The sequence below is a fragment of the Oryzias latipes genome, chromosome 24, assembly GCF_053564925.1.
Source record: "Oryzias latipes strain Hd-rR chromosome 24, Olatipes_Hd-rR_3.1".
In the NCBI taxonomy this organism is placed as follows: domain Eukaryota; kingdom Metazoa; phylum Chordata; class Actinopteri; order Beloniformes; family Adrianichthyidae; genus Oryzias; species Oryzias latipes.
In genome coordinates this window covers 11,041,002-11,068,583 of record NC_136260.1, presented here as the reverse complement: position 1 = coordinate 11,068,583, position 27,582 = coordinate 11,041,002, and the positions used below count along the sequence as shown (strand labels likewise).

The window sequence follows — 27,582 nt, the reverse complement described above, 5'->3', positions numbered from 1 at the left end:
TACCTTGAAGAGGAAAATCTAGTTGAAAAGTAAAAAAAGATATACAAAAAGTATTTTTAGTGACAAACGTTAGTAACTGATCAAATCTTTAGCTCTGACAATAGATGAGCAAATCAACTCAAGCCGTACAATAAACTTAAATTTTGAAGTTTTTTTGGCAATTTTTTTATAAAGCAAAATAAAAGGTTTGATAATGGATTATTACATTTTCTCTCTTCTTTTTTGTTTTTCATTTATTTTCAGTGTGTACGCACAGATCATACAAACATCCCATTCCTGTAATTAAAATTAGATACATTTCAGGATATTGTCAATCTAAAAACTTTATTAATCCCATTTACAGATACATTTAAGAAAATCCAACAAAATATTTTCAACACAAAATGTTTAATGGCATCACTTAACAACCGAATTTCAAGTATAAGTACCTAAACATCTATGAGGACTCTTTGTGTATTTAATGTAACATTAAATATTATCTGAAATAACTGAAGTTTAGTGGCAAAGTCAGTCAAATATAAATAGTTTTTTGTCCACTCCTTTATGATTTGATGCCATGACCTTAAGAAACATTAATGTTGCATCTTTTTATAGTCTTTTTTTTAATCATATTGAATATTGAATTCTGTCAAACGTCTTGACAAGTCTGGTTTTGTGTGAAATAAGCTCTCTAATTCAAGTTGGATTCCATTCAAATAACTTTAGGCGGTGGTGCAGAGCTGGGGAAACGAGAAGATCAGAAGGAGGAGAGGAAGAGAAAGTAGGACAGAGATGGGTGGGCCTGGCTCTGGAAGGACAGTGTCTCTAATCAGGCCTGAGCAGCTGTTATTACTCCAGCAGTCTCTGAGGGAAGGAAGGAAAAGCTCTGCTCCAACATCAATGCAGAATCCCTAAAACCACAGAGTTAGACGCTGATCTAAATTAAGGGGAGGATATTTCAGTGTTGCAGCAGCCAAAAATGACTTTCTTATTGATCAGCATGTAGAAATTATGCAAAATCATTTATAAATTGTACTCACTATTACCCCTTGTGCTATCCTAGGCACTTTAACGTTGGGAGTTGGGTCATCTAGACCCACTAGACAGTGCTCTGAACCTTTTTTCTTCAATGATTTGTGATCTTCACTGGTGTCCATGGATTCCATGAAATCTTTACACCTTTATCCACCTTTGTCATGGTAGGGAGAACACGTCAATTTAAGGGTGGGGTCATCTAAGAAAGCACAAGGGTTAGTTAAGGGATTTTTGTAGTAAGTTCAGTCCAGTTAGATTTATCAACTTAAAATGTAGGAAGATACAGAAGTTTAGTTAAAACATGTTCAAAAACATGTAGTTTTTACAAACACACATGCAAATATGGTTGAGTTTTCAACATTTAAGGAAGTTATTCAAAAAAAATTGGGATTTCGTTTTTATTTGAAAGGCTATAAAATTTCCAGAAGCCTTTATGAGGGAACTCAGAAAATCTTAGTAAGGAAAGATCCTTTAAAATATATTACTGCTTCCTTTTATTGAAGGGAATCTCCAGCTACAAGCTTCAGCACCAAGTCAGTTCAGAGAAACACATAGCCAGTAAGAGGATACACAGACTGAGAGAACGCTCTTTTCCCTTTTCCCCCTGGGATGTAGCAGGTTGTTCTGCCTGGGGTTGGACATGCCTGAGGTTTTGTGAATGAAATGGAAACCTCGGTTTGGTGCCCATGCATTCTACAGCCATGTTTCTGCAGCCTTTCTTTTCATCTTCTCGTCTCGTTTCGGACCCCGCAATGACCTCGCAGCTACTAAGAGAATTGCAACAAGTTCAAATCCAGTTTCAATTTAGCAAAAATCCCAACTCTCCATTTGCTTAGATTGTTTTCTGATACATTTTCAGGTATAGAAAGCAGAGCTATATATTTTGTATAGAGAATTAAACATCAAAAACACAGAAATTGTTGTTCTTAACAAAAGTTTTTTTTACACTTTATTATTTAAAGGATTTATTTTGCTGCAGATTAATATTTTGCAAACCTGTGATTGTAGATCACAAATATATGACAAAGTGATATATATATTTGTCATTCTTCTCCGCCTGACATCAGAGCATCAATGGGAGAGAATATGATCAACTCAAATGTGATCAAAAGCCTGATCACGTGAGATCAGGTCCGTTTATGAATTGCAATTACTTCCAAAACATAAAAAGGTCAGTTTAGTGTGTTTAGATCGCCAAAATAAACCTAAAAAAATGTTTGAAAAACTCATAATTAGGACTAAAAAACTGTTAAAAACTGTTTTTGTGATGGTCAGTCACAAGGAAAAAAGGAAACTTGTGGTGTATAAACAAGAAGCAAAAGAAACCACAGAAGAAGACAAAGAAGGCCCCATTTATCTTTGTGTGCATTGTGCGTGTTAGTTTGACCATTGCAGTTCTTTACATGAATTTTTCACTTCATTTTAAACTTGATTAAAACCTAAAAGCATTTGCAAAGTTTGGGTAAAAGGCTCTCAAATTGGATTAAAAAGCTCTTTTCTGTGTTACCACGCTCTCTGACTGATGTGTTCAAGAGGCATTTAGGGAACATCAGTAAATCCAGCTTTAGTTGTGAAAGCAGCCAGTGGCTCCGCATGTTTGCCAGTGATTGTGGCGAAGGAACCCGGTAATATAACGAGAGTTTACATTTTATTGTCTCATGGCTGCCACCATGGGCAATATATTTGCTCTTCTGGTTTACTTAAGGAAGTCTGTATTTATTGATCGTGGCAGCAAACACATACAACCTCTCTCTGTGTAAGATAATACATCTGTCAAAACAAGCAAATTACACATTCACAAAACATAACTTTTAAAAACTATTTATTTCTAGATTCCAGTGTCACTTAAGGAATAATTTTGCCACATTAGCATGACATTGTTTCTGTAATAGAAAATACAAGCTTTGGCAGTCTGGGGTTTCGGGATCCTGTCGAGCACTGATGATCCGGGAAGTAGCCTCGCCTTAAAACAGCACAGACAAGCCCCAACCTTTTAATGAGTCGGTCAATGAGTGAATCGGATCTAATAAATTAGTAAACATGTGAGCTAAAACACGTAAATAATGTAAGTCAACTTGAATCTTTTCTAAAGTTGTGTACTTTAAAGTGTTCCTTTGCACACAGAAAGATTTGAGTTTGAAGGTGGGCGCTTCATAGTCACAGTGATAATCATAGTCCAACCCCAAAGAGGTTTAGCAGCTTTGGAAGATAGACTGATGAAGAATTTATATTTGGCAAATTTGATGTTTAAGAAAACTGGGCACATATGGAGGACAAATCATGCTTAAAGTCCCCAGAGTACGCTCTAAATTGTAGCTGAAGGTGAAATAATTAAGGTCACTTCTCAATCTTAAGACCATCAAGGCATCTTTGTGCAATTTTAATTCCAAAAATTGAAATAAAATACTGTAAAAAAAATTAATGTCAGAAAACTTTCAGAAACAAAACTAGCATGTTTTACTTTTGTGGCAAAGTTGGACCTCCTTTTTATTGGACTGAAGAGGGAACACATTAAGTGTGAACCGAGCCAACTATAGTGCTTACTTAGTGAACGGACTTGGCTCCAGCCTTTTGTGTAAAGTTGCCTCAAAGTGTAGGCAGCAGTCTGTTTGGCTTGCTTCAGAAAATCATGTTGAGTTGAGTTCTGCCATGGATTGGTTAGCTGTCCTGGATGTACCACCCTACATCCTTCAGGTTGGAGAACAACCTAGCTACTCCTGGATGGATGGATGGATGGATGGATGTTGCTGTTATACTGACTTCATCTTTGACATTTTCTAAAAGAGGCTAAAACGTTAAGTCATTCATGAAGTTGAGCGCATCGTGACATGAAGTTCTTCTGAAAGCTGATTATCCATCTGAGGTGCTTTTTATTTGTTTCTTATGGGTCTTTAAGTTACGTTTTGCCTTCTTTAGCTGGAATTAATTTCTTTTGTGCAGTTTAAATGATAGAACTTTGCAATAAGAGGTGACATCTTCCAGGTCATGAGCACACTCTGTCTCAACATCTTAACAGCAAAAGCAACCTGTTGACCTTCATTTGAGCCTCTATGAAGTTTCTCTTGAGAAGGAAATCTCCCCAAGTGTGGATTTAAAGTTGAAACATGTTTATTTATACGTCCAGATGTGTCAAAAATGGCTCATGGTTGAGCGTTTCTTGACATGGTTCCTTGTCACCAATGTGATTTACAGCATCCTCCACTGTAGCTTGTCATTCTGTCTAGCTGCTGTACGTATCATAGCATTTTGTTGTCTTTTTATGCATCCTTTAACGCGCCGCTGCCCTGAGGCGCAGATGCAGCAGCACTCGTATGCTCATCGATGACAAGCATTGTTTGCATCTGTCCTCCACGTGGAGAAAATGAGAAGAGAGGGAGGAACTCCTTTGCATAAAAAAATCTAAGCAAAAGGGAAAGACTCAGGGTATTGATCAGATTCCTTCCCCCATCTCCTGCCCTTCCTCGTTTCCATCTAACCATCCCCCAGTCCATAAAGGTAAAGCACACTCTGGAGGTCCTGAATCAGCTGATTCAATACATGTGTTTACCTGCTACTCCGTGTGTTGGTTCATCTTTAACATCTGAAGCTATCGAAAAAGGTTTCACACATTTCCTTCTTTTGCTTAGTCAGGGTTCCTACTATGCATCTGTGACTTTAGAGCACCCCAAAATGACAGGGATCTCTTTGGATTAGCTCTTCTGATTGCTCTGCAGGGCTTCTCTTGTTCTTCAGTGTGTCACACTCCTTCCCCGCTTGCACCAGACGGGTATTTTTGATCTGTCATAACAAGTTTCTCTCAGTGGGCCTGCCAGTGACTAGCAGTTGGGGATTCACACACATATGCTTCGTGTCACTGGATCCCCTCAGGTTTAACGCATGGCTCGGGGTTTTTTTTTGTAGTAACACTGTGTGATGGTGTGAAGGCTGGTGTTGTTTTTTTCCGTGTGTGTTCAGCAATGCACTAGGACTGCACTGCATGCTTGCATGGGAACTTTTGGCTCAATCTGTGCGTGTTTTATGCATGCAGTGGTTCTATTTGGACCTGAGGCGGCCTTCTGCAGGAGTGTGGATGCAGCAGCTCTCAAAGGAGCAACATCTGTGTTGCAGCGGATCGATGAGGGGGTCAGTAATGAGCTCACCTTGCTCTCATGGATTCACACCTCTTTCGTAAAGAAGGGTTGTGATTCTTAAATTTAGCGTGCCATGTGACTAATCTCCCTCTTCAGTCAGTCTGTGAAAATAGGGCAAACTGCTGCGTGAGGTAGCGTTTGCATTTTCCCAGGGGTGTGTTCCCTAAAGAGGAAGATTAATATATCAGCGGATGACTTCGTCATAGTTAAACATACACACGAGGTGGCTGGCTGCGTCTGTGCGTGGGCTTGGGAGCGCTCGCATGCCTCTCAGGGAGCTGCCTCTTGAATTTGCATGTCTGGAGTGAACATCTATCATCATCATCAAGATGCTGCAAAACAGCAATGGAGGGAGGGAGGCTGCGCCGCTGCTCTCAGGAGAGACTGTGCGCTTTCAATTCTTTTCTCCAGCAATATCAAAACATTTCCTAAATGCTTTTGGGGGGAGGGAGCCTTTTGACGCTGCATAGATCACAGATTTCTGTTGCAATGTAGTATTTTCCCATCATTCCCTGTGTCACTTCACTTGTTTAACAGGGAATCATGAACGTATCTTTAAATGACACCAAAACATACCACCTTTTTTTTTTAAACATTGAGTTTCTCAATCTGGGTTTGACAGCCAGGGGGATTACAGAGCAAAAACTAAACAGTAGAGCATGGAAATGGTTCAGTCAGAGAGATAGATGAGGGAGAAACAGAGTGTGTGTGAGCAGAATAGTAAAAAGAGACCCAGAGACGAAGAGGGGTTGCATGAAGCAGCAGTATGGTGGGTTGGAGGCACAGAGCCAGAAAATTGCATTGCGTGCTTGGTGATTAGTTTACCTCCTGGGTCTTATTCCTCACCTCCTCTCACTGTCCAGCTTGCTCCCCACCTCTGGTATCTTTTCCTCCATGCATCTGTCTTGCCACTTTGGCCGTCTCCCCATCCTTCCTCGTTGCCTCTCACTACATCACTTTGTCACTTCGCCGTCCCCCTCTCGGCTCTTCTCCTCCACTTTCTCGACGGTTATCTACTCTTGCTCTGCTGTCTCAGCCACCCGTTCATCCCCACCTCCGCTGCAGCCTTCCACTTCTTTTCCTTCTCGTGTGCTGACTTGGCGCTCGCCTCCCTGTTATCTTGAGGGCAAGAGAAATGCAAACTGCCACCAAACCTCCAAGTGAAACCTTGGAAAAATGAAACAGTGTTCTGGGAGGAAGGGGCATATTTTTTGGGGGGAGAAGCATGAAGGTTTTCCCAAAAATCAATGAGAATATTTTTAGTTACAGCTTTAAAGGTAATAAACATTAGCTCCAAGTGCCGGGTGTGTCACAGCACAAGACGAGTGCTGACTCGGAGTGGAAGCCAGCCTCCCACGACTCTCTTTGGATTACTGTCTTTGAAAAGCATGTGGGTCAAGCCTTTTCTTCCTAATCCGTAAATAATCTTGCCCTTACTTCAGTGAAAGAGCAGACTCAAAAACTAGAAAGGGTGGAGAGACCAAAAATGAAAACACAGGAGGAAAATGGGACACCAATGGGACTCTTTAAAGGCTTTTTACTGCCTTCAAAATAAGTAAATAAAGAAATTATTTGGGATGCCGGAAGACTAAAGCTAAAACCTGTCATTTTTGCTCTTTTTTCTTTGAGCCAGGAAGTTGAATACCATCTTTTACTTTTTTTTCCACTCTCCCTTTCATAATAAAGGCTTTGAAGCTGACGACAGCTGCAATGTGTTGTCTCTTAGAGGAGGCAATTTGGAGTTATCACAACAGCTCATACTGAAACCATGCAACTTTGAACCAAAAGCCAAAAGCCAAAAGAAAGGATAAATGGAAAAATTCTATTTCTAGCACTGGTGTATGAGATATGCAGTCTCTTTTGGATTTAAAAACCAAAAGGTACTTGGTTTTAAAGGTTTGAAAATAAAAGACCAAATAACCTCGACAAAAGAATGTGTTTCTTTAAGTGATGCAGAAAAAATAATAAAAAAGAAGTGATCCTGTGTATCTTTGAATAAATAAAAGCTTATGATTAAACCATGAGTAAACAAACAAAACAACAACTGCTGGCTAACATATTTTCATTCAAGTACTTAATGAAGATAAATTAGTTTGCTGCCTCTAAATTAACTGAAATCCTTGGCTTGAAATTGTGTTTTTTCATTACAAAATAATCTGTTTTGCTTTATGAAATGTCCCTATTGTCAAAAAATACTATAAAAAGATTCATAAATTTGTGTTCTGACATCCTAAAATTTGTAAAAATGAACATTGTTTTCAAATTTTATGTTAAAACTGAACCAGAAAAATATCCAAACGTGGCTAAAAGCTTAATTTTGAAGTATTGTGAGTCTTTTAACTAATTAAGCCACGCCCCCCCCTCACAACCAAACGAATGTTATCTGCTAATCAGCTGATCAATACAGCATTTCAAAGGCAGAACACCACCCTTCCTCTTAAAGTCCCACTCTGATCATCTTTGAGTTATTTTCAAAGCAGTCCAGCCGTCCAGCCGTACAGATGCCAGCTAAGATGAGGAAAACAACAACGTGCATAGATTTATTTGTCTACAAGTGGAAGCATCAGAATGGAGCAGAGCAGGGAGTTTGAGATTTGCCATTGTAGCTTCTATGTCACTGCTACAACCTTTTTCTAAACTGATTTTATTTTGTCAGCTCCTGATTTATAATGGTTTGAATAAAGAAATATTTAAAAATGCAATTGTAAGCTTAATTTTCTCTATCATGAGAGAAAGGCCAAGAACACGTTAAAAACACCCAAAACACTGTTTCAGAATCAGAATCAGAATCCTTTAATATCATTGTATACAAGAGGCTTGTTACAATGAAAATTCTGGTGCTCTCCAGCTGCTTGAGCAAAATAAAATAAAGTGACATACATATTAGAATAAAAATAGATAATGGAAAATATGTGGAACTATGGATATATACATTTTTGCATTTTCATCATATTGGGTCTTTTATAACTATTTCTGTATGTGTACATCCTGGTCCATCTATCGTGTGTTAGTGGAGAATGGCTGGCTGTCACACGTCACCACAGTTCTTACTTTCTTCCCTGTCGTGCACACACGGTACTTTACAACCTTTGCTCTCATTTCCTGTCGTCCTCGTCTCAGTGCGTTTCTCTTATCTCCGTGAGTGTACAATGTCACATCTCCACAGCTCCATGAGTTGGGGTACCTGGTGACTGTTGCTAATAGAGACAAATGACTTTATGCACACAGAAATAAAAGGAAACCTGCACAGATGAGGAATGTGATATATGACGGGAGCCAGACTGTCACTGCTACATGACGTGTAAAACAAGGTTAGTTTTTGCATCAACTGAGAATTGGACAGTTAACTCAAGTCAACATATGTGCCTTTGCACAGAGTCACATATTTTGTAGGTATTTCAGTAGCAGGGCTCAATAAAAACATCTTGGTCTGTTTTTTCCCATTCACCATTCAGTGGTTATCTCAGGGGAGTGTCAAAACTTTTGCAAATGGAATGTTCCTCACCACTACTTCAGAGCCACCCCACACTTTACGCTGCATGGAACTCATTGAGCAGTTTTTTATTATTCAGCATATCTAACAGGTTGTTTCATATTAAAAGAAGAATCAGACAGCTGCATATAGAATAAAGTCTGAACCCATTCATTTGCTCTATCATTCACATGCCAGACCAATTAAATTGTTGTTGTTTTCCCTTCTGTTCATTGATGGAAGCGGTTTTTCTTGTGTGATTTAAAAAAAAACAGTCAAAAGTCATTTATTTTGACATTTTCAAGCTTTTTTGTTAATTTTATTGAATAAATGGTTAGCCTATGGATATGTTCAAAACTGTTTTCTATATATATATATAAGAGTATTTTCACATAAATGCACCACAGAGAATATATAAATCAGATAACCTTGGTTCATTTATTTATTATTTTGATTACGGTAGATATAAAAACTGAGGACAATATGAAAGAACGCTAATCAAGGAATCAGGATCATTCAGGAAATATCTCATCTGTACACTTTCTGTAGCAAAGAGGTTCAAGAGACCAAGATGACTAGCAGGACTAGTCAGATAATCTCCATGCTTCATTAGCTGATCAGGGCTTGTTTGGGACAAAACCACCACCAAACAGATGGCTGTAATGACTCCAGTTTTATATCAAAGCAGAACAAAATGAATGGAGGTGTCAAATTTGGGTGTGCTTCCCAATTCAGCCAAGATCTGCCAAGTTATACCCCAACCAAATCAATTTTAAAGCCTTGGGTTTTTCTTGTTTTTGTATTTAAAGGGTTGAAAGGGGGTTAGGAAAATGGATGGATGGAGGAATGAATACCTTCTTGTAATGTTAAACTTTCACGATTGATCACTTTTGATTTATTTCTTTCCTTTTTCTGCGATTTCAAGTCCTAAATGAACCTCAATAGATTTTTTCATTGCTTTTTTAAATTATTGCTTGTAGTAATTGCCCTTCTCTGATGTCTCTGAACTTGATTTAGAAAACAAAACAAAAAAACTGTCTTTTTAACCCCTATGACGCCTGAATTTATTTCCAGCAATCTTCCACTTTCGGCTTCTCCCATCAGGGGTCGCCACAGCGAACAAGTCGCATGGTAAATAAAAAAGCAATTATGTTATTGCTTTCAAGTAGATGTAGCAAATTAAGTTAATTTTGAGGCCAAAGTGGTTTGATGAGTATTTGACTTTGATTTTCTCCCTTCTTTTAGCCCAGACTGTATTGAACCAGCTCCTCTAAACAAATGCCAGTAAAGATTGTCAGCTTTCCAGTTTACCCTGCATCAAACATTTCTGTGTGAAGGAAATCGGTTGAAGTTAAATGACCTTAACTGGCTTCTTCATAAGTGGAGATGCAGCAACTCTGTTTCCAGCTTAATGCATACTTGATATTTGTGTTCTTCTTTCTGTAAGCATCGTAATGCTTCATAATACGTGCTTAGAAAAACTCATGGCCACAAGTACAACCTCAATAACAAATCATTTCCTTGCAAAACAAGCAAGTTGGACAAAATTCCACCTTAAAGGCACAAAGCTACTAATTCCCAAAGAAGGAAAACATCAAATATTACAGCTGTTTAACCTGTTTTGAATGCAGAAATCATATTTAGTCAAGATGTCAGTCCTGGTTAACCATAACAAACTCAAAGAACTGACGGGTCAGAGCGGAGTTGACACAGAATCTCTGGTCTCAGCCTACTGCTCTCCATCGCTTTCAGCTTGCATCGTGTCAGCCACGTCTCTGCACCCATTTTAGCATTCCTCCATGTGGTGAACACCCAGAGGCGCTGGTCACAGATCGTTGTGTGCTTTTATGTGAGGGCATCTGACTCGCCTGCAGACATTAACTTTAAACTCAGCCAGCCTTTCATCCAGAGCCATGCAGCACCACAAAGACAAGAAACTAGACTTATGCTGGATCAGGGAATTTCTGTTCAAACTGAAGCTCCCCATAAGTCTCAGGGAAAATAGTTTGGAAAACTGTAAAATAAAAAAAGAATAATCATCTACTGCAACACTGTCAGTACTTTAAGAAAAGTTTGTTTTTTCTTTTAGAAAACGTTATGTATCATATGCTCTCTTTAACGTTATGTATCATATGCATCCCAGTGCTCACAGTCACAAAAATGTATTTGCATTTAAAAACAAAAACTATCACAGAATTTTAAAGATTTTATTGTATACAATCAGGACCATAAATATTTGGACAGAGACACATTTTTTCTCACTTAGTTTCTGTACATTACCACAGTGAGTTTTAAATAAAACAACTCAGATGCCATTGAAGTGCAGACTTTCAGCTTTTATTCCATGGGTTGAACAAAAAGATTGCATCAAAATGTGAAAAACTAAATCATTTTTTAAACACAATCCCTTCATTTCATGGGCTCGTAAGAAATTGGAAAAATGAAATAACTGAAAACAAAATGGTCATTACTAATATTTGGTTGAAAACCCTTTAATGGCAATGACAGCCTGAAGTCCTAAACTCATGGACATCACCAGATGCTGGGTTTTCTCCTTCTGAATGCTCTGCCAGGCCTTTACTGCAGCAGCTTTCAGTGACTGTTTGTTTGTGGGCCTTTCTGTCTGAAGTTTAGTCTTCAGATCAAGATCATTTGACTGACTTGGCCATTCAAGAATATTCCACTTCTCTGCTTCAATAAACTCCTGAGTTGCTTTGGCTGTATGTTTTGGGTCGTTGTCCATCTGTATTATGAAATGCCGTCCAATCAGTTTGGCTGCATTCACCTGGATCTGTGCAGACAGTATGTCTCTAAACACCTCAGAATTCATTGGGCTGCTTCTGTCCTGTGTCACATCATCAATAAACACTAGTGTCCCAGTGCCACTAGCAGCCATGCACGCCCAGACCATCACACTGCCTCCACAGTGTTTTAATGATGATGTAGTGTGCTTTGGATCAGGAGCTTCTCCATACTTTTCTCTTGCCATCATTCTGGTAGAGGTTGATTTTTGTTTCATCTGTCCAAAGAATGTTTTTCCAGAACTGTACTGGCTTTTTTAGATGCTTTTTAGCAAAGTCCAATCTAGCCTTTCTATTCTTGAGGCTTATGAGTGGCTTGCATCTTGCAGTGTTCCCTCTGTATCTACTTTCATGCAGTCTTCTTTTTATGGTAGACTTAGATATTGATACGCCTACCTCCTGGACAGTGTTGTTCACTTGGTTGGCTGTTGTGAACAGGTTCCTCTTCACCATGGAAATGATTCTGTGATCATCCACCACTTGTCTTCCGTGGACGTCCAGGTCTTTTTGCGTTGCTGAGTTCACCAGTGCTTTCTTTCTCAGGATGTACCACACTGTTGATTTTGCCACTCCTAATACTGTAGCAATTTCTCACATGATTTTTTTCTGTTTTCTCAGCTTAATGATGGCTCCTTTCACCTGCATGGAGAGCTCCTTTGACAACATGTTGTCTGTTCACAGCAAAATCTTCAAAATGCAAGCACGAGTCCTCTAATCAACCCCAGGCCTTTTATCTGCTTCACTCATAATTACATAACAAGGGAATTGCCCACACCTGCCCATGCAATAGCATGGAAGTCAATTGTCCAATTACTTATGAGCCCATGATATGAAGGGATTGTGTTAAAAAATGCTTTAGTTTTTCACATTTTGATGCAATCTTTTTGTTCAACCCATGGAATGAAAGCTGAAAGTCTGCACTTCAATGGCATCTGAGTTGTTTTATTTAAAATTCACTGTGGTAATGTACAGAAACAAAATTAGAAAAAAAGTGTCTCTGTCCAAATATTTATGGTCCTGACTGTATATTGACCCAGTGAGATAAATGTCAAACACAGTGCTACCTTGCTATATTGTGGTTCACCATTTGCAGTTTTGCAGATTATTTTCAGTGCTTTTTTTAGTGCACTGTGTTCTGCATCCTGATGAGCTGTTGAGCATTTCAATCAATCTCCTCCGCGCCGTTTCTCAGGTACAGAATTCAGTTTGTTTTCCACAAAACTTCAACCGCAATCTCGTCTTTGTCTTTTATTCTATCATACTGGACTTATTTTTTACGACTGTTTAAGCTTAGAAAGTTTAAACAAGAGAGGGAAGTGTGAAAATATTAATGTCTGTCTAAATAAAGTGTACAAACGATGTTGTGAGAAGTTTTACAACCTTAAAACATCTGTAATCCTACTTTACGGATTTCACCTATCACAGGTTATTTATGGACCATAACCCCTGCGATAAATGAGGTAAAACTGTACAAGTCAAGTATTAAATAAACTAGTGATTGGTCTCTCAAAAACTGGTTTTGAAATTAATGTTTTGACTACTTTTCTGAAGTTTTTAGAAGCCTCATGATATATATAGAAGACCCAACAGCCTATTGAATTCTAGACATGACATTTAAAAACAGATGGAACCACCAAAGATTTAATTTACATCTTGGAAAAACTGCCTGCTCAACCAAATGGTAGAAAACATATTATTAAAACAATGGTTGTGCACATTATTCCCCCAAAGCAATAAACAGCAGGCATAAACAGTTTTATGACTTATGCTACGACAATAGAAGATCCTTTAATCTGTAATTACTAACAACATTCAACATGTATTTTATTGAAAGTACAAGAGGCCTTTACAAATGAATACAGGATGGGTTAGTTTGAGATTTGGATAATCATGAGTTTGATGGGTAGTTGGTACATTTTGGTGACATCACGGTCTGTTTTCATTCATCAAACACTAGACATCACAAACTGCATGTCTCACCCAGGGCAAATTACTGCCAGAATTTTAAGGGAGCAAGCAAGCTCCTGCTGCTGCTCATACTGAGAGATGAGCCATCACTGCTGCGGCCAGGCCGACAGACCTGAGTGTGTCACACACAAATATGTTTTGTGGTTTCAGATTTGGAGCGTGTACGCTTACAGGTGCAGGTGCTTTTATCTCACCCCCTTTGAAGGACTTTTTGCAATTGGAGGTCAACATGGGGTTGAAAGTCTTTCTCAAGGACCCAATTTAAATCAAGTCCAGGTTTTGAAGTCCAAATCTATCTAAAATCCAAACATCTAAAACCTACCCATGTGGACAAGTTTTTGTGTTGTTTAGTCTTTAAGGGTCTTAGAGTACTTCAAAAACTTGTGTTGTTGGGTGGTTCCAAAACATGTTGCACTCATGCTAAACTCACATGTTCAAGCAACCCCTTTCATGTCAATGTCCATATATGTTCGTTTCGGGCTTACGTATTTAAAACTTTCACATTCATGCGTAACTACACAGGTTTTTAGGTCAGTGTTTGGGATCTAAGTAGAGCAAGAGCAAGATTCCTGTCTGCTTTGACATTTGGTACCACGACTCTTCTAACTGTGAGTACATGCGCTAATATTGGGTGGCGATAGGCCTTTTAAACAACATATGCTAAAAGTTCGTTCAAAAATCCACATTCAGCGTAATCTTAAACGCGCCACACATGTCTGGTGTATACATAGCATTAAACTTAAACTTGCAACAAAAGATGGCTGAGTTGGGAAAGCAAACAACTGACTTTAACTTTGAGCTCAACCAAGATGACATCCCAATGATGGACTGGCAAACTATCCACAATCCCCGCCTCCTCCCTACAGTAAGATAGGCTCCAGCAACCCCAAAAAGGATTGAGCTGGTTTCGAAAATGGATGGATAAATGGATGAATGGATGAATGGATGGGTGAATGACTGGATAAATTGATTAATTAATGGAAAAATGGATGGACAAGTTAACATGAACAATTGGTTGTAACTCTTCTACATAAAGCAACCCATTCAATACAGTCTTTAAAACCATTGAGAACCTTGATGCCTTTTTGAAAGGTGTGCATCTTTGTTTTGTTGAATTAAGATGAAGATGCACCTTTGAGTAATTTAGTGGTTTGTATGATAAAATGTTTGCCTGATGTCATCTGGACAGGAAGGGGATCTTCTTTCAACACTCTAAAACAAGACATTGAGCACAAAGAGTTAAAATAAAACTGTTCGGAGACAGCCTTGGCTACTAAGATGTCCTTTAGAGGAGAGTTCTAAAGATAAGCAAAGCCAACACGGATGGAAATGGACGCATCCCACTCTGATAAAAGAGCTTCAAACTTCATTGAGAATGGATGTGCTGCCCCTTGGAGTGACTCAGATAGTGACTCACAGCCCCCAGCAAAGATCCACTCATGAACATGCACACACTTTCACAATCCTACAAGCTGTATGCCCCTGCACTTCGTGTTCAGCCAGATTCCACCTGTTACAGCTGATGCATAAGCTCTGTTTCATGCTGCTGCAAAAGAGCACTTGATCTTTTTATGAATCAGCTTATGACAAACGATGAATACAGTCTGAGAGGCTCAGCTTCTTTGAGGGAGCATGACTTCGAAGTCAGATGCTGTCAAACTTGGCAATGTGGTGCATGTAATCCACCCAAACACCTACTCAACGGATCAGTGGAAAGGTTGGTTTGATGACTCAGTGAGTTTGGAGGAGAGCATCATGGTCAGGTCCTCCACATGGTCTGTGTGTGTCATAAGCCGTGTCCATGGCTCACATTCCACTCTCACGTTATCATACCAGCGCTCAGGCTGGGTATCTCAGCCAAAACTACTGAATTATTTCAATTTCTTAATTGAACATGACTCTAAAACGATGCATTGGAAACAAAAAAAAAGCCTTTTTGCCTCCATAAAATACATAATTCATAGTTTTGATTAATCAAAGTAAGGATCATTTGGATAAGTTAATCGTTCCTAATTGGCACTGCCGTAGTATCGATATGCCTGTGGCTTTCAGCAGATGTTCAACTTCTTATGGTGGAAGGGATGTTGGTCAACACACGTTGATTGTATCTCAACAGCAACACCAGTCGTCTGGGCTTAAAACGTGACCCCGGCATCAGTTGAGATGTCAGGCCAGGCGTACGCTGTCTAACGAGCCATGAGTGATTGCTGTGATCTTGCCACAAATAATTCATAAGGAGTCCTGTGGAGAAGCTATAGAGCTAAAAGGGAAGGGGGAGAGAAGAGGCAGAGAGATCACAGCCCTGTGATGTGTGTGTAGGTGTGCATAATTGGGGGTTTTTGAAAGACAAATAGCGATCTGTGTGATAGATGTTTCTGGAATTGAAAGGAAATCCCACATTACCTACAGCACTGACAACTCAGTTTGAGGAGTCTGTGTGAATGCTTGTTTTTCTGAATCTATTTGTGATGCTACATCTGAAGAAGCACTGAGGGAGAGGAGAGCGTGCATCACAATTACAAGGGTTCGGGTGAGATTCTCGTACAAGTACACTGCAGGGTTAAACATGGGATAAAGGGGGAGTCCAGATTTCTTTGACAGCACAGAAACTCAAATGTTTACACTTCTACAACCTGGTTTGCTTTCTTTCCTATTATTTTTTGCAGAAGCCACAGTGAAAACATTTATCTAGCATATATCTTTACAGTATCCTACACACTATCAACAATAGTCATTTATCGACAACTTTTATTGTTACCTCTATCCATCCAAATATCCATCTAATAATTTGTTTTTTATCTCCAAACTCTAATAATCATCTATTTTTCTTTATTCATAGCTGTATATTTGCACATGTGTAAATGAAAAACAGGTGACGGAAGTGAAATAATAAAGATCCAGGTGTGTTGTGTATCCAAGGCAACCACTGTTTCCTCCTTGTGGTGTACAAATATAAAAACAGCAGTAACGTACAAAGCTAACATTTCACCCTTTGACCCAGCCCTTGAGTCTTGCGGTCTTGACTAAAAGCTAATGAAATTCATAGCCTGACAATGCCAAAAGGACCATGTCTTCCACCAAAAATGAGCCTTGTCTTCCGAATTCCATGTTCCGGTACTGCTTTTATCCAGCTTCCTTGCTACATTTGTATTTTTTGGCTGCTCTGCTTTATTTCAGTCAACACTCATTGAACCGTCTGGGATCTCAATCTTTACAGCCTACAGTACTGTACATGGAATTCATTCAGCTAGAAAGTGTAATTACTGTTTTTTTTCCCTTTTCTTTTAATCTTGTTTAACACAATTTCTTTAATCCATGCCATCAAAAGGACTTTTGAGACGATGCTGTTGCCCCCTTCATCTGTGTGTGTAGCTGCATCTGTTTATTGGAGGTCACTAGTCCATTCACTTCTAAAGCAGCAGTTTTAATTAAAGGTTTTTAGAGCTGCAAACACATCAGAAGAAACTTGTGTTTTTTCCATGTGACCAAATGAAAGAAGATGACTGATTCTGATGGATGCTTTACAGACAATGCAGATGTATTTGGACAAATGACTGTGGGGGATGAAGACAGAGGGCTTGTTTTGCCTTGTGGCGTGTCATTAGTGAGGGAGAGGGTTGACTTGTTTCATGTGACATTTACCAGTCGGACTGAAAATGTCACAAAAAAGGCAGCTTTTACCTCTGGATGTTCTGGTGAACAAATGTGGCCCCGTTATGTTTCTGTCCCCCTCCTTGTTCACTGTCATCGGACTGATCCGACTTTACTCCGAGCAGTGTCCAGCTTTCAGAAAAAACTATTGCTAACGTTGATACATGTCAGCGGGGAGCTGCAACCAAACATTTAAGTTGTGGTTGTTATGCTCTTCATGGGTTTATGCAGCTGCTTTTAAATTACACATAACGTTATTTGGTCAAAGTCCTTTAACATTTTTTTACATTTTCCAAAGTTTTTCTTTTCCTCACAAATTAGACGAATAATTAAAAACAGCCCAGAAAGATCATGAAAAATTAACAGTAAGTTTTTTTTTTTTTAAAACAGCAAATTAGTGTTTTTTATGGTATTAATAATGAAATGAAATTAACGTTTATTTTGTGATGACAAGAAGAAATGCTTATTTATTTTTGAATGGCTATAGCTGCTTCAGGCTTTTTTCTGACCAATTTTGGTTTAAAAGGTTTATTTACAAATGTGTATTTAAAAACAAATGTTTGTCAAAAAATAATATTATCTCAATGAATAAAACAATAGATTGAAATGCTACATGTTAATCAAAATTGTAAGTAATTTTTTTATTTGTTGAAAAATTAGTAAACTACTGTAAAATTACGTTACAGTAAAATTACTTTTTTCTTTTTTACAGTGTAAGCCTGAATAAAGGTAGCCAAAACAGCTGCTTAAATAAAGTTTTTTTTCATGTTTGAGATCAAAACTTTTCTTTTTCTTTTTAATATAGTAATTTATCACTTTGCTAATGAAAGCTCCACTTTGTTTACTGTATTTGCGACACTGTAAAACACACTTCAAAGCCTAAATTTCTTGGGAGAAAATCACAGATCATTATAATCCAGAGCATCTTAATGAATTAATTCTGGTTTTGCTAACTGTTGTTGAAGCAATTGTAAGAGGAACATGGTGCCCTATCAAAATGGGGTTGGGTGTTATTGTGAATACGCTAACGTTTTGCGATGTCGGAATGCATTTTATTATTTTTTTACGTGTTACTTACAAGGTTGGGAGTCAGCGTAGTCACAGTAACGTTTGTTTTAGTGGTATCAGTTTGTTTTCTACGTGTTGTTAACAAGTTTGGGAGCTACAGGTGTTGTAAATACACAGAAAGGGGTCGACTTTTCTAACATGGCTAATATGTAGCGTGTTACAAACAAGCTCTAGAATTACTGTTAACAGTTAATAAAGTCTGACTGACTGACATACTTATCTCTGACCCTTTTGTTTCGCTTAATGCACATTATAGTTTGGTGTGCCCTATGTATAACTCAAGTTCAGACGCTTTTAAGTCTGGAAAATACAGTATTGAGATTCACTAAATGAACATAGTTTTATAGCCCAACAGAATACATCTGGTAATATATCATTGGGAATTTAAAACATGTTTTAATATTTGTTTGACATTAAAATGCAGACTTGGTTCCTCATTTATCAAACAGTTACCTAAATTGTGAACGTTTTTAGCCAGCATTGGTTGGAAAAATCCAAATCTAAACAAATAACCATTTGTCAATGTTGTAACAAACTAAACAGTGATTTCATATCCAACCAGGATGTTAAACAAACCTAACTTACTGAACACCTCTTGATGTTTTTAGTTGTGCTGCAGGAACTTCACATCTCTCTTTGAGGAACTGAATTTAGATCCCCGTCCTGTCTTTTTGTGCTGCCCAGTGCTACTGTCTAGTCTATTTCTGTCCTTGCTACTCTATTGTACTCGGTTGAGTGCCTTTGCATCAAGTGCTGGATCTTTCTGACCACTCTGCCAGCTCAGGCAGTCCTGCTCAGTCCCTGCAGCTACGAGTAACATGCAATAGTGAAATAGTTTAAGTCAATGATGGTGTCATGTTTGACCAGTTTCTCCACACACTTTTGTTTGGTATGTTTAGGAAACTGTGTTTTCTACGGTTTCTAGGTGACAAAACAAACAGTTTCACTGCTTCTTTTCCTCAAACAATGGATGTGAAGTTTCAAAACCCTCACTGAGCTGTTCAATTTGTTGAAATCTACCTGTAGTCTTCTCCACTCATCAATCGGCAACTCTAATTGCTGTATTACATTTCACAACAAATCCATAGCAAGCGAAGGTAGTGATCATTATAGGTCAACAGTAAACACATAATGCTCCATCAATAGTTCAATACACTGCTGTGAGGTATGTGAGCTGTCTTTCAGATGTAGTGGAAGCTGCAATAATGCAGGACCTTTGAATCTAAAGCCTAAATATATTAAACAAATTGCATCACAAACATGCAGAGAGATGACTGACATTCTTTATTCTTACTTAAACCACGGAGGTGTTTAAGGTTTAGTGACACGACTGAGCAGGCAGCTTTCTTTTTAAACAATTATTACAAATATATCCAATTCCTGCAAAAAACAAAGAAAAGCTAATGAGAACTATAGAAATGTTATGTGTTTAGGATTTTTTGGTTTATGTTTTTAATTGCCTGTGCTCAGGTTCAAATGTGGAAACATGTTGCAAAATAGAAATAAAGGTAGTAGTAGTGAGCCTAACATTTATTTAGTTACGCTGTTCTTGAATAAAAAATACAAAATGTACACAGTACAAGTCTTCAGAAAAATCAAACAATGGATGCAACTAATATCCTTATTATTTTTTATTTAACCAGGAAAGTCACGTTGAGATTAAAAACCTCTTATTCAAGGGAGTCCTGGCCAAGCAGCAGCAGCGACTAAAATACAGTTACATAATTACAAAGAGCAAAATAACAGGAAATAACAAACCGATTATGAAAAACAAGTGCATGTTATGGAGTCAGCCTCGAGACCTCTCAGTTTAAATTTAACAGCATTCAAGGAAATCAACTCTGTCAACTTCCAGTCCTTCTGCAACATGTTCCATGCATAAGGTGCAGAGGGGACAAAAGCCTTTCTGCCCAGTTCGGTGCGAGCAAATGGAACAGAGAGCAACACATGATCATGTGAACCAAGAGAATATTGATGAGGAAAATTGATTTTTTTTTCCATTGTTTTATGTTGAGTGGGCTTTAGAAACACTTGCATAGTGTACCTTAACCCCAATCACTTAAAACAAAAGTAGGGATCCTCTGATCCTTTAACCCTTTGATACTAGATGTGTTGCGAGCAAGTCCTGAACAACTCACACTCTATGATCTACTGTTATTCTTAGACCGTTTACACAATCAATGTATTCTAACTGTTTCTGAAAAGGATAAAAGTGGCTTTGCCCTGGTATGCAATAGTAAAGGGTTACTCTTTCCACTTCAGAATCCCTTGGAAATCATTAATTGCATTATGGGTTGAATATTTATGATAGTCAAAAGAATGTAAACACCGGAGCTTAAACTCCAGTGTTAAAAAGTCAAAGGTAGGTATGTGGCTAAGTGGTAAAACTAGGATTTACCCTCAAAGGTTGTGTATAGTTTTACATCATCACTGTCGGCACATGCACACAAAGAGAAGCTTTGAGACAACAGGTATCGGTGATAACATCTGTTTAACAATGTTTTTTTGTACTACACTTGGAGCAGAAATGGCCTCTAGCCATGAGAAATGACTGTGATGGCAGCATTATCAGCAACATTTTTCTTGTTCTTTCTCCTCTCCTTTCTATAGGTACATTAGAACCATGTATCTTGGTATACAAAGTCACCGGCAAAAGGAGAACCAGCGGCGTTTTTACTGGGCGATGATGTACGAGTATGCTGATGTCAACATGCTGCGACTGCTGGAGACCTTCTTAGAAAGCGCTCCTCAGCTGGTGCTGCAGCTCTGCATCATGATCCAGAGCAACAAGGTTGAAAGGCTGCAGTGTAAGGGTTTTTTCCCCCCGTAACTTTTAGATGTTTGCAATACCACAGCTATGTTGCTATGTTGGCCCTAAAAACACAACATTTCTTCCCATATTTCTCTATGAGTAGTTTTTCTTACCATAAAATCCAGCTTCCATTCATCACAGCTATGGTTGAATCCAATATTACTACTGCAGTCTCCTCTTGCAATCCAGCTCCCAGAGGAAAGTAATTCAATCATAACAAGTGATACCCTTCATGGTCAGGGTGTCTATAGAAATGTCATCGATACAATTGTTGAGAGGCTCTGTGTCGCTGCTCTGAAGATTATCCTCCATCATTTTTCATTCAGCAGGTCCCTCCCATGACATATCTGCTGTCTGTACCAATGCAGAGGAATTAAGGAAACTGAATTGGTGGACCAAATGGAGACAGTGTGTAATAGATGATGTGCGAAGCTCTTAGGGTTAATGTGATTTTCTAAAATGTGAAAGATGGTTGTAGGAAATGTGTTTGTTTTTGTTGTAAAATATTTCTTGTGGTCTTTTCTTCCAGTTTAGATGTTTTCAGATGCTAATTCCTTGTTCTTCTCTGTTTTCCTTGCCAGGCCTTTCTGCTTTGTCCTCCCTATTGTCCCTGGCCTGGGTGCTAGCGTCTTACCACAAGCTCCTGCGTGATTCGCGTGACGACAAGAAGAGTATGAGTTACCGAGGTGCCCTGTTGCACCTCTTCTGGCGCCTTTTTACCATCTCTTCACGGGTGCTCTCCTTTGCCCTTTTTGCCTCAGTTTTTCACATCTACTTCGGCATTTTCGTGGTGCTTCATTGGTGTGCCATGGCTTTCTGGGTCATCCATGGCGGCACTGACTTCTGTATGTCCAAATGGGAGGAGGTACTGTTCAACATGGTGGTTGGCGTGGTCTATGTCTTCTGCTGGTTCAATGTACGCGAGGGACGGACGCGGTACAGAATGGTGACCTATTACACAGTTGTACTGTTGGAGAATGCCCTCCTCACCTCACTTTGGTATGCGTACCGCGACCCAGCCACCACTGACGCCTATGCCTCTTTTGCCCTCTGTGGCGTCTTCCTGTGCTTTGCCTCTGGTGTGGCCTGCATGGTTATCTACTACGGCGTCCTGCACCCCATGGGTCCCCGGCTGAGGGTGCTGGCCAGTTCCTGCTGTGCTGAGCTGCTATGGGGCCTTCCGTTGCCACCTGAGGCCGAGCCCATGGCTCCTACACCTGGGCCTCGTGGTTCCCAGGCTACTCCTACACGGGGTTTGGTGGGGGAGCACATGGAATCAGACGAAACAGCCACAGACACCTGCCTTCCAGTTTTCCAAGTGAGGTCCACAGAGCCTGTGGATGCAGCTGGTAGACCCATCCATCCTGAGGGTCCTCTTATCAAAATAGACATGCCTAGAAAACGCTACCCCGCCTGGGATGCACACTTCGTGGATCGGCGCCTACGCAGGACCATAAATGTGCTACAGTATATTAGCCCAAATGCAGTGGGCATCAGGTATAGGGACGGCCCACTTCTTTATGAACTTCTACAGTATGAATCCTCGCTCTGAAGACTTCTAGCGTTCTATCACTATGTTTCCTTTTATTCCTATACCCTCTTTTCCCTTCTTTAGACAGTATACTTCCACCCTCCAGTGAGTTTTTCTTCTCTCTGCTCTATGATCAGAAAATTATCCAACAGAAGATGTGGTTTGAATATCTGTGAGGACATCCTACACACACTGTCAGTTTATTTTTGGAAAAAAGAAAACATGTGACACAACTAGAAAAACTGCAAACCAACAGTATCTAATGTGATATATACATATGTTTCTTATAAACTCCTCTACGCGGACAGAGGAGTCTTTTATATGAGTGTGTAGATAAAAAATGAATGTTTCATTATGAAATGTGTTGATGCATTATACTGTATTGGTGATTTAACCTGTGAATAATTGTGAAGGGCATACTGTATGTCCCTGTGACAAGGGGACTGGCACAAAGCCTGATGGGAATGATGGAGGAGAGTCACAGTGGGGTCAGGAGTGAAATTTTACTGCCATTCTTTCTGCAAATAACTTAAACAAATGACAGTGTTTACAAAGTCTCAACCCCAAGAATAATGATAAAAGTGAAGCAGTTATTGAAAATTACAACATGAAACAAAACCAGAAATGTTCAACATACATTGAATTTGATTTCTGCACACTTGCATGGCTCATTACCATGCTGCTTGTACTATTTCTGCCAAAGAAAATAATCTAATCTGCATGGTAAAAAAGCACACTGACCTTCAATCTGCTAAAATAATTTTTTACAGTGCAGTGTCCTCTAGTGGGAGGTTGCAGTTGTTGCATGTGTTACACAGGATTATTATCACACAATATCTGAAAGACTTGGGGAATAGTGCTTTTTTTAATTGATAAGAAAAGAAATTACTGTTACAACATTCCATAGACCGAAAAAGTTGTTTTTTTCTGTTGTTTTTATAAGAAAACTGGAAGGGCACACACTAAAGCTCAAAGACAACCTTCTAGGTTTCCTCCACCATTCCCTTTTGAATCCTATAAATTAACCCTTGTAAAATGTTTTTTTTTTCTTTTTTGTTCCGCAAAAAAAACCCTCTAGGTTAATTAAAAGCATATGCTTACTAGATAAAAATGCTAGTAAAAAGTTGTAGGACAAGCGATGGAGAGTTTGAGATATTTCTATGATCCTATACTCTTGTGTGTATTTGTGTCCGTATTTATAGTTACTGACATAACTATATTTTACCAGAACACAAACTTTTTTACATAAGAAGCTACCGCAATGTTTAAAGGTGTAGTCCTTAACATCCGTATGGCCTCAAAGAGGCTACACTGGTGTGTGGATCTATAGGGCCACTGCTCTGACACCTGCCGAGCAGCTGAAACAAAGCCAAATCCTATGTAACAGTACTGTCTGCTTCATTTATCCCGCCCAATGTCCTAGCTGAATGAGTTTGTGCAACAAAAAAAAGAGTGCTATATTCAGGCTGGTTATAAATTCACATGAGTTGCTCAGCAGGACTCCAACACTGACAAACACAAGATGATCACTGTATCTTGTGCACGCCTTCTAAATCAGAGGAGCTTCATTATAATTTCCAGAGAGGGCTAGTGAACAATTCATGAGAAAATTGTATATTATCTGTTTTTTTGTTTTTTTCTTGTGTAGTGTTTGGGATCATTTTACTATGAAGTACATAAATGCACCCAACATGGGAAGAACAAGAGCCTTTTACATTACAGAGATGACTTTTTTCTGACTTATTGGCTTTCTGCTTAGCTGTGGCTTCATGTGCCTGCGAACACCGTACTGTAAAATGCAGAATTCCTGTAAGTCAGGTTGAAGGTGAAAGAGGGTTTTTTGCCAAGGATGGATAAGACGTGACCGGGGGGACTGACTCATCGGTGTTGTGATTGGATGTGAAGTAGCGGTTTCTTAAGAAAAATGCACTGTTTTGGTTGTGTACCGGAGTGTCCTCAGCCCTCGTCTTTCGTTTGACTCCATCCTTTGGTTGCTGCTCTGTCCTCTTTCTAATCTCTGGTGCTCTGGGCCTTGCCGCACTCCCACTGTCTAGTAATAGAACAGCAGGGTTGAGGCTGAACAAACAAAAGATCCTGACATGAGAACATGCAATGAGTTACACTGCCAAAACCAAAAGCTTTCAGCATCCAGGGTCTGTCAATTCTCAACTTAAACCTCAGCCCTGAGTAATTGAAACCTGTTTGGTCAGTTGGGACAAACACACACAAACACTATCACTACATTTATATATGCAAACAATCAGTTTGCTCATTGTTTATTATAGTAGACAGCAGTTCCTCTCTTTTACAGCGAATAAACAGCCATGTTAATAGTTTGTTGATAGAAGAAAATGATGATTAAACGTTAACTATTGAAAAAAATGTAACAGCCAATGCAGGGGTTCCACAGAAAACTGCTAAACCAGCTGACTCAGGGGTGACTCAGTGCAGTTCTCATCCCCAGGCAAGTTCTTAAGAGTCTCCATTCTTTCCCCTCACAAACTAAATCCTCTCCTCATCTGCGATATTGCCACAAAATGCAGGTTAGTACATTTGACTTGTCTAGGAATTGACGTTGGGGTCTAGTTTGGTGGTATTTGGCTGTTCAGCGTGCAGTGCATCCCGTCTAAAGACCACTCAAGCTTTCCACACATGTACAGATCAGGTTCAAATACACTGTGATTCTTCTCTTCTCTTTAGCGTTTGTTTGTAAACGGGACAACAATACTCCACAGACCCATAATCCAGTGGACTGCTTCAGTGGTTTTTAAGTGCAAAAAACGAATGAGATTAAAATGTTTATAGGACATACAACGTTTTACATGCAATTTTATGTATGCTACAACTACAATTATGCCACATTTTGTATCTAAGTCAGATGCGCCACACCGTATCAACCACAACACAACAAGAGCAAATGTCGTCACTTCTGTCCTTGTTGTGCCTTGTTACTTTGGGTGCTTTTATCAAGCCATGGCAGCCACATCCACAAACAACTATGGCGGTTTGTTTTTTTACGTTTTTTCCCCCACGCCAACTCTGACTTAACAAAACCAAACAAAAAGGAATTCCCAAATCAGATTCTCAGTTCATTCACCACACACTCTGTTTGTTTTTGCTTTTAATCCCACAGCTACTTCCAAGATGTCGTTTCAGGACTGTTTCTAGTAAACTTCCCAGTGTTTAAGCTTTGTTATAATCACAGATAGTTGGGCAATCCCTTTTTTTAATGTGTTGTTGAGTTTATGAGGTTTGATTAGGGCCAATCTCTCCAGTTCCTGTTGAATCAGCAAGATTTAAAGTGCAGTATTGGGAACCCCAAAGGGTTGTTTTGATGAAGAGTTATACAAAACCTGCCAACCATGACAACAGATTTTTTTGGCAAACGATTGTTTTAAACTTTTGTCTATGCCTTTGAAATCTTCTTCTGTACTGCATTTATGACCAACTTGTGGTGCCAAGAGGTAAAACTTTCGTGTTTTTCGTGAACAGCACTTTCTGAAAGACAATAAAGACCTAAACGATGTGGGAGAACCATAAGGCAAAATGTGAAAGAAATCTGTCAGGTTTTATTTCCTCAAAATGGAGTGGTAAAACTGTTGATTTTCTTTCAAAGAACCTCATGTTACAGTCTCTCTTCCAGAATACAGCATGCCTCTTTGAAATCATTGTGAAGTGACCCTCGATGTTCAGCATGTTAGTGCCCCCAACAGCACAAAAGATCTTTTGATTTCAGCATTAATGTGTAGCAATAGGCAACTGAAGTGTTTGACCTGGTTTAAGTCTCAACCTTTTGTGTCGTAGTACGATCAAACAGTAAATCTGGGCTTTTCAAAAATAATTTCACTCTTCTTTCTTCCTCATGTTTTGCCAATAACCTGGTGCTGAATAAACATTCTAAAGGTGCTACAACTGTGGACTGCACATGCCTACTTTTTGGCTCTCTGAAGGCCTCCTGGTTGACTGAGAAAGCCTGCAAACCTCACTACCTTGCAGTCTCAGAAAGCTCCACAGCCAGCACCTCAAATCCACAATGTTTACAGCAGAACTAAACTATCAATGGTGCCACTATTTTCTTTTTTGTTTTGCATAAAAACAACTCTTGCTCTACAATATTTGTTCTCCATAATAGTTCGAAATTTTTTTGATCATGATTTGTAATTTTATGAGGCTGGCAGATGATAAATACATGTTTTTAGCTAAGCCACAGAAGCACTCAAGTACTTCTGCCAAAGGGATTTGGGTTAAAAAAAAGTATAGATAGAATGTGATTGGTGTGTGTTGTAAATTTCTGTCCTTTACATGTCTTTTATCAGTGTGTATCTTTTTTGGTTTATTTTGTTGTAGAATTGGCTGTAACATTTTGTTGGACTCAATATTCTAATACGCAACTACATTGTCTTATTGGTTGCGGGTTTTTGGAAGTGTAATGAAAGATGTTGGGAAATGTGGCTTTGTTTATATTCTCTCGATTTATTGATTGTGTTAGCTTGTTGGTGTAGTTCTCAAATCTGTTAAGGTATTCTTCAGGCTAAATTCGGGCTTTTCCAAAAGTTGGCATAATGTAAGAAATGGATTTCTGCTACAAAATGTAGACTCCTTATCAAAGTGGACTTTTACAGCCTATGTTGTAATTGATCATATAAAAGGAAAGATTTCTTTATTGTCAAATATAACATGTAAGTCAACAGTTTCAAGGATTTCTTGTTCTTAAAAAAGGCAAACCTGATGTCCAGTGTTGTACCTGCTCCCTATTTTGAGAATAATATGAATATTATTAATGACATATGGTGCTAAAGTTCTTTTTGTATGTTTTTGGTTTTTAGACAAAAAGAAAAATATTATGCTGAAAAATGTAATGTTTAAGCCTTACTGTAGATTCATATATCAGACTGTTCATCCCAGAAGAGAAAATAAATATTAAGTATTTGAAAGTGCAATATAATAAAAGAGTAGTTTCATTTATGTCTCAAAACACACAAAACAAACACATAAACAAAAGACTAACCATCCAACAAGAGTATGTATGTCCAATTTCAATTTAATTTGGATTATTGTCAATGCCTGCTAGATTTTTCCCCCATTATTTTCTAAAAGATTATTTTTTTATCATGATGGGAAACATGATCATAACG

At 38.8% G+C, this 27,582-nt stretch overlaps 1 protein-coding gene across 1 annotated transcript in view; it reads left to right on the top strand.

The window, feature by feature from the left end:
* Positions 1–27,397, top strand: part of xkr6b (XK, Kell blood group complex subunit-related family, member 6b) — a 52,619-nt gene extending 25,222 nt beyond the window's left edge. Inside the window, exons 2-3 of the mRNA XM_004083688.4 lie at positions 20,715–20,911; positions 21,498–27,397. Coding sequence (XP_004083736.1) covers positions 20,715–20,911; positions 21,498–22,468 — 1,168 coding nt within the window. The 3' untranslated portion in view covers positions 22,469–27,397. The remainder of the gene's footprint in view (positions 1–20,714; positions 20,912–21,497) is intronic.
* The last annotated feature ends 185 nt before the right edge of the window (positions 27,398–27,582 follow it).